This window comes from Schistocerca piceifrons, chromosome 6 (assembly GCF_021461385.2).
Source record: "Schistocerca piceifrons isolate TAMUIC-IGC-003096 chromosome 6, iqSchPice1.1, whole genome shotgun sequence".
Classification (NCBI taxonomy): Eukaryota; Metazoa; Arthropoda; class Insecta; order Orthoptera; family Acrididae; genus Schistocerca; species Schistocerca piceifrons.
The window spans coordinates 229,143,722-229,152,273 of record NC_060143.1 but is presented as its reverse complement, the minus strand read 5'-3'; the positions used below and the strand labels follow the sequence as shown (position 1 = coordinate 229,152,273).

The window sequence follows — 8,552 nt, the reverse complement described above, 5'->3', positions numbered from 1 at the left end:
TATTTTACCCAAGAGGACGCCATCATCATGTAATCATACAGTAAAGCTGCATGCCCTCGGGAAAAATTACGGCTGTAGTTTCCCCTTGCTTTCAGCTGTTCGCAGTACCAGCACAGCAAGGCCGTTTTGGTTATTGTTACAAGGCCAGATCAGTCAATCATCCTGACTGTTGCCCTTGCAACTACTGAAAAGGCTGCTGCCCCTCTTCAGGAACCACACGTTTGTCTGGCCTCTCAACAGATACCCTTCCGTTGTGGTTGCATCTACGGTGCGGCTATCTGTATCGCTGAGGCACGCAAGCCTCCCCACCAACGGCAAGGTCCATGGTTCATGGGGGGGATTCTGTCATGTTAGCAGGAATTTGCTGTTGAGTTTCGATGTTGCAAGTCAGTAATTTCATAGAGGAACAACAGCATGCTGACAGGAAAATATCTGCCAGTGGGCCGCTGTTGGCAGAGATGTCGTTTCTTTTCGACAGCTGCAATTAAATGAAACCTGTTGAATAAATGAAGAGAGAATGTTTTACCTGTCCATAGTCGCTGGAACTAGGAACTGAGAGTGCAACTGCAGACTTTCCCTCTTTGATTGGTTTCCAGCAGACGTGTTTTCATTCAAGCATCAGCTGTAGTTAGTTAAAGATGGCGGTCGAGATTGCGGTACTGTGATAGTATACATAAGAGAATGCCACGCCCCCCGTGGTGAGTTTGTTAATAGTTGACAGCTGCAATAAGAAAGACAGTTGCGTGTATCAAAATTTGCGGTATATATAGTTCAGTCAGTTTGAAAAATTACCTTTATTTTTCCAAATTCCTGTTAGTGTTGTTGTGCAACTCATGGATCCAGACAAATTTTTTAGTTGAGATCTGCTTTGACAGTGACTTACCGTTTGTTGAATATTTTTGGTCAGCGGATGACGCGTGTCTGAAAGTAAAGATAATGTAAAACGAGTTTACTGTTGACTGATAAGTAGTCACAATTGACGCTGGTCTGTCGGTAGTGGAGGAGAATACCGAAGACACGAAAAAAAAATGCCGATTTAATCGACAACAGCTTCAAAATACACACCCCACGCATGTAATTTTAATTTTTAATCATTTCAGACATACAGAAGAGAAGATCGTAGCTGTGCAGAAATACCGTCAGATGGTTAAGGCGTGCCAGTAAGCCCTTTAGGGGAAAAAAAGCGTGATGGAAAGGCATGCAAGTGCTACTTTCGAACCAGAAGCATCATGTGCTTGAGAAAAACTAGTTTCGTTTCCAGCTTAAGAGAACTGATGTGTCTTAAGGTTATGACTGATCAGAATCACATCCATTGCTTGTAAATAGTAATTTAAACCGTGTGAAGGAACGCTGAACCTAAGCAGTGTGATTTGTTTTTATTTCCTGACGAGAATTATAAGTAAGAGAGCTAATTACTAACTCCAACAAAGAGTAATTTAAAAAATCTGTTTTAATATTTTATGCCAGTCGGCATTAATGTAGAAGCAATTAAAAAAATGGCATTAATTCACATTTAAAATTGTTTCTTACCAGGCATGTATGATGCATGAGAAACTGAAATAAGTGCTGCCGAAATCACCATGCCTGTGAATGTTTATAAAGTTACTTGACATCAAACACATAGTGACAACGAAAGTATACCAGTCTTGTATGCCTGTGAACCTGGACAAGTAGGCCCCTAAGCAAGACTGTTCACTTAAGTGCTGTAGCTTTAGCTGTTAGCAGTTTAGCACTGTTTCAGTGGCCAAAGTTCTCCTATATTCTGAAAGCCCGTATAATGTATTGTGTCCAGTTTTGATTATTAATATGAGTTGTCATTGTTGTTATGTTTTAGTCATGTGTCACTCAATTGAATTGTGTATGATACCAACAAATTGTACCAATTTAAGAGAAAATTGAAACAATTCCTCAGTCCCTGAATCAATGTGTCCTTGATAAGAATTAATTGGTCAGATATGTATCGCAGCTGAGAATTGTTCAGCAGGGAGCTTATTATCATTTGACAGGTTTAACATGTCTTATTTAACGGAAACCAATTTGCATCCATATGCCCTACTGTAAATAAGCTCATCTCTAATTTTATCTCTTTTTTTTTCCTTCATTCATTTTTTATTAACCGTTGTGCAGCTAGGCAGGAAAATTTACTTCATCCCAGTTCTTGGAATGTTCAAAAATAATTTACCTCAAACAACATTGTCCCTTGATGTGCCCAGTTCAGTCTAGATGCTTCTTTTCAGCAACAATGCACCGACATCAGATATAGCACAACTAATAAGAATTTCAACAGTGTGAGGCATATGTGTATGCATTATACTGTCAATGTGGAAAAATAAGTTTAAATAATGTTCTTGTGCTCATTGCATTTCAACATTTGAACATTGGTTATTTCACAAGTTTGGAGCTTTTCTCTTTCATATATGGTGTTTATGCATCTATTGGAATCTGACTCACTGACATATCAGTAAATTGTAATCAGTTTTGGTACAGAATGTGTTGGCCAATATGTGTTTCTTCGACATCTTCTATGATGCCATAGTTTGCCTTATTACTGTGTTGCACAAGATAAGATTCATAGTCTGCAAATGTGACAGGTGTCCTAAAGATTTTTCAGTCACTGACTTTCAGTAGTGGGACATTATTTTAACTTGCAGTAGCAGTTGATGGGCTACAATCTTCTGACACATGACAGACTGAATTAGCAGACATTTGGTTTTCTTCTGCATACTAAATTTCATTCTTATTTTCTCTTATTAAAGTGTGAACATTAGTAAGCCCTTCATTATCTTCTGTTCTTGCTTATAAATGACATTATCGAGGGCAACAAGTTGAGTCGTGTTTTAAAATGTTATCAAAACCATATTGGCCTATCCAAATATTCTGACAAAATTAAGAGATTGCAGTTAATTATTTACACAAATAAACTTTTAACAAAATACTCGTGATTTTAAATTGAACAAAATGTTCTGGCTTCGTGGTGTAATTGAACATGGTGTTTGTACCAATTCACTATAGAACAAACAGCCAGTCCAAAGTTGCAAATTTTACTTTTTTGTTCACTTGATTAGTAGTTTTGGGCCGAGACCGAGTTTCAAATCATCGTAACATAGGGGCAAAAGGGTATTTCTGAAGATGTGAAAACCATCTGAGATTTATCTGTATGCACTTAAATGTTCATTGCACATACTTGACATTGTTTTCACATCTTTGGAAATGCCATTTTCGACTATATTATGATGATTTGAAAATGGGTCTCGGCCCAAAACTAGTCATCGAGTGAATAAGAATGTAAAATTTGCAACTTTGGACTGATTTTTTGTTTCTACTGATTAACAGAAATTGCTGACCGACACCTACTCCTGCATGCTGGAAGTTCGTAACTTCACTATACATAAAATTAATGTAAAACTGTGAAACGTGGTGTACCAATAGAGATTTTGGATACGTTGTTGTTGTCATCATCATCGTCACCTTCTGTCGGAAGACTGATCTGGTGCAGCTCTCCACACTAGTCTATTCTTTGCAAACATCTTCATTTCTGAAAAACTACTGCAACCTACATCCATTTGCAACTGTGTACTTCATTCATCACTTGGTTTCCCTCTTCAGCTATAACTCCCACCCACTACAGTTCTTTGCAGTACTAAATTGATGATTCCTTGATATCTCAGACTGTGTTGAATAAACTGATTCCTTCCTTTACTCAAGTTGTACCACAAATTTCTTTTCTCCCCAGTTCTGTTCATCTCCTAATTAGTTATGTACTCAACACATCTTATCTCAAGCATTTTTCTGTAGCACCACATTTCAAAAACTATTCTATTTCTGGATATGATACTTACATAATTTAAAATAATCTTTACATATAGCAAATTGTTAAACTTACCTATTTCAAGACCTTATATGTGATATTTTAATGCCAGGAAAATTTTCTAGCGAGTTTAATATTGATGCATAAATTGGTGCTCTGCTATTTCAGGTACTCTGATTTTTAGATGTATCTCTTCCACATCACGTGGTCTGACTATGCTGACGACAGTTTTACAACTTATAAACACATATGTTTTCTCTAGGTTTTTCCTCTGCTTTAGTTAGGCTTGATTTATGTTTTTTGCTATGTAATCTGTTTATTTTGTTCTGAGATTCGGCATCACCTCATCACTTGTGTTTTGAACATGATGTGAACCATCCTGTACCAGCTAATTTGCTAATGTTTAACCTCGGTTCTTTCCGTTTTCTAACCAATCTTCCTCATACAGTAAAAGTTTTGCACATATCATTAAATGACTACACCGGAATCTTGTGTGGCTCTTTTAACTAGGGCATGTCTAATTTTGTTCTATATCCTTGTCCAGCCTCAGATAAAGCTCAGTCTGTGTGAGCTATGTGTTGGTGGAACCCAGCACTCTAAACTTTCTTTCCCTTTAATTTGCTGCTGCTCATAAATGGAATACCGCAATCTGACTAGGTACTCAGTTATTTGAAGAAGTTATGATATAGTGTTTTAAAGCTCATCTTCAGACTTCATCTTCCTCTCCGTGTATCTCTTTAAATTACTATTGAGATTTTTCTTTTCTGGGAAGAGTGTTTCAGTTTAGTTGCTGGTGTGACTGTCTAATGATTTTGGCTGTGTTTGAATCTTTAGTTCACAGCTGAATATCTACCCCATCCTTATCTAATATGATCTTGGGCTCTGTATAGTAACCATGTTGCTGAAACAATATTCCTTGTGAGCTGAAGTCCATTTCAGGCATAAGCGTAGACCTGAAAGAATTGCTTAAAAATGAAAATAAACATGATTTGGACAAACAATATGAATGGCCTCATATGAATACCTCATTTCTGGGGCTGTAGTATATTCAGAAGGATGTAGGTTGCAGTAAGTACTGGGAGATGAAGACGCTTGCACAGGATAGAGTAGCATGGAGAGTTTCATAAACCAGTCTCAGGACTGAAGACCACAACAACAACATTATTTAGTGTCATGTGTAAAATGCAAACTTCATAAGAAAACTTTGTCACTAAAAACAGCTTTGAAAGAACCTTACTGAAAAAGGCAGAAGGGCATTAAAGAACATAGTTACCTCTAATAAAAACACCACTAGCATTGTATGTGGCCTGTGAGTTTAATTTGCACCTTACAGGGTAAAAAGAAAACATTGCAATGGGAACACCAGAAATAAAGCATACATCCTATTGCCAACCTTCTTGTAAACTAGGTGGAAGCAAAGAAGAGACTTCCAGGTATATATATATATCTATAATCTGCAAAATATTATGAAGTGGATGGCTGAGAGATGTTCTTGTTATGCCATGTATCGAGGTTTCCATTTGTGTGTGGAACATGGGATGACTGGCTGCTTGCCTTTGTAGTCCCTATGGGAGCTTTGTGCAGATGAATGTATATTTGTACAATCCTCGCTTAGTACTGGTCACTGAAACTTTGTAAGCAAGCTTTCATGAGACACATGGCATATGTCAGTTAAGGTTTTTCAGCACCTCTGTGAAATTCTCCTGTGGGTCAAACAAACTCGTGACCATTCATGCTGCCCTTCTTTTAACATGTTCAATATCTCTTGCAAATACTTTTGATATGCGTCTCTCACATTTTGGAAATATTTTATGATGAGATACGCAAGTATAAAACAATCGCCCTTACAGACGACTGAATTTTTCCCAGTATCTTGCCAATGAACTGAAGTCTACCACCTGCTATACCCTTGTCTGAGCCTGTTTCATTCGATTTCAGATCATTACAAATTGTTACCCCCAAGTAGTTGTATGAGTTGACTGATTTTGTCACACATAATTGTAATATAAGGATACCACGTTTTTGTGTTTTGAGAAGTCCGCAGTTTTACATTTCAAACATTCAAAACAAGTTACCAATCTTTGCATCAGTTTGAAACCTTATTAAGATTTGACTGAATTTTTATGCAGTTTTTTTAGACAGTACTTATTTTTATAGATGACTGCATTGTCTGCAAAAAGTCTGAGGCTATTATTGTTGTTGTCTGCTGGGTCATTAATATGTGGCATGAACAGCACACTTTCCTCGGGCACACCATAAGTTACTTCTACATCTATTGAGAACTCTCCATGCAAAATAACATAATGTTTCCTCCCTGTGTAGAAATCTTCAGTTCAGTCACAAATTTTGTTTGATATCCCAAGTGCAAGGAGCTCAAAATCTACCTTATTGACTAATGGAAACATGAATGTTATCCATTGATTCTGTTTTTCACACTGTTGCATGCCACAAGATGCATTTGTACATGGTTACCAGTCGAAGCATGAAATCCAGACTCTTTTCTTTCAAATTTGATTGGAGGTTCTGCAACAGTTTTATTCTCAAACTGTGTTCTGCAGTTGATGTTATGCTCACACTGAAACAGAAACTGTGATCCAAGAAATCAGTTTAGTTGATCATGCTTATTCAACGGTGCAAATGGTGTTACAAACATTTATAGTGTTAGCAACATTTACAAGTACATAAATATTCTGCAAGCTACCAAACGGTGCACGGCAGAAGGCACCTTGTACTACTTTTATCATTATCTTTCCTGGTCTACTAACAAATGGAAAGAGGCAAAAATGAATGCCAAAGTGTTTCTGTATAAGCCCTGATTTCTCATATCTTGTCTTGGTGGTCCTTCCGTGAGATGTATGTTGGTGACAGTAAGATAGTTCTGCAATGTGTCGTAAATACTGGTTCTCTAAACTTTCTCAGTAGTATTTTGCAAAAAGAATACTTTCTTCCCTCCAGTCATTTCCATTCAAGTTCATGGAGCATATCCATACTATCAGTAACAGTTCCGACTGCATGCCTCTGAATTGCTTCCATGTCGGCTGTAATCCAAGCTGGTGGGGATCCCAAACACTTGAGCAGTAGTCAAGAATGGGTCACTCAAGTGTCTTACTCATGGTCTGCTTTATAGATGAGCTACACTTTCCTAGGATTTCCCCAATAAAGTGAAGTTGACCATTTGCTTTCTCTATCACGTACCTTCCACTCTCATTCCATTTCATGCCACTTTCCTTTTTTATGCCTAAATATTTGACTGATGTGACTGTGTCTCACAGCACACAACCAGTACTGTATTCAAACATTACAGGATTATTTTTTCTATTCATCTCCATTAACTTAAATTGTTCCACATTAGAACAAGCTGCCATGCATCACACCAAGTAGAAATTGTATCCAAGTCATCTTGTATCATTCTATAGTCGCCCAACAATGTTGAAACTTTTTCACATACTAGAGTGTCATTGGCAAGCCACAGACTGTTGCCCACCATATCTGTCAACCCATTTATGGATATAAAGAACAAGAGCAGTCCTGTCACATCTCCCTTGATAATACCTTTGTCTCTGACAAACACAAGGGGAACACAGTAGGGGAATGCAGCTTCCAAGATAAAGATATTCCATCTCACTTGCCTGGATATGCCTATGATCCTGTTAATAATTTCGTTGGTATTCACAATTACCAGATTTGGATATTATCATGGCTCTGTGGTCTATCTTTTTAGGGTATCATCTATGATTTCTGGAAGAAAATAAACGTCAGCTATTTAGATTCATGTTGGGGAACAAATCAAGGACTGTAATGCTGTTATAATACCACCACTTACGTTGGTTGTAAGAAAATCTGGGAAAAGTGAGACAATATTTTTATGCATAAAAGTGACAGATAATTTATTATAAATTAAGAGGCAAAATTGCTGGCTGTATCTTCAGGAGGTGCATTATGTAGTACTACTGATAGAGACATATATAAGTACTTGATATTACCCTAGTTTTCAGTCTTATGGGTTCTTTCCTTCTTTTTAACCTTCCAAAGCTCCCCCCCCCCTCCAAAGAAGGACTAATAATTCCAAAAGCTAGGGTACTGTCATGTACTTTTATATGTCTGTTGGTAGTACTAATATAAATGGCTAGATAAAAAAATCTACTCATCAAGTTGCGGAAGGAGAACACGTACACGAAGAAAGATTTAACTTTTACAAGCTTTTGGTGCCAGTGGCTTCTTCTTCTGGCAGAAGAGTTGAAGAGGAAGGAAGAGGAGTGACTGGAGAGTTGGGAATGGGGCAGAGTTCAGAAAACTCACCCAGAACCCTGGATCAGGGGAGACTTACCAGACAGGATGAGAAGGAAAGACTGTTGTTGGGGGACGTTGTATGTGTGTAAGTTACTCAACACTGACAACTGATTGTGAAAGTCTCAAGTCACCTGCGAAAGGAAACTGTACTGCTATGGCCATGTTAATAGAGAAGAAATCATACTTATAGTTTCAGTTAATCAGAAGCTATGTCGATTCATTGTAGAGATTTACTGGGATGGAGGAGACTGTTACCCATCTTATGTCTTGCTGCAGCAGTGTCATCTGCTGGAATAGATACCGTTCATATAGTCATTGCAGCAGTAATATTAACTGACATAGCTGGCTGGGACACACTGCTGGGTAGGTTCTCCAGTCAAACGGCGAAGGTTTCCTTTCTTCATGCTTGTTGGCATCTTTTCTTTGTGAAACATGTCATGAGTTTATCAATTTA

At 37.7% G+C, this 8,552-nt stretch overlaps 1 protein-coding gene across 2 annotated transcripts in view; it reads left to right on the top strand.

Moving 5' to 3' along the window:
- Positions 1–594: 594 nt before the first annotated feature.
- The window catches only part of LOC124802881, a 255,647-nt gene continuing 247,689 nt past the window's right edge, over positions 595–8,552 (top strand). The window contains exon 1 of one of the 2 annotated variants that reach the window (XM_047263926.1): positions 595–698. In XM_047263926.1, the coding sequence (XP_047119882.1) occupies positions 682–698 (17 nt within the window). In that variant the 5' untranslated portion in view covers positions 595–681. Of the gene's footprint in view, positions 699–1,118; positions 1,400–8,552 lie in introns of those variants that run through there. The other variant, XM_047263927.1, reaches the window with a different exon arrangement.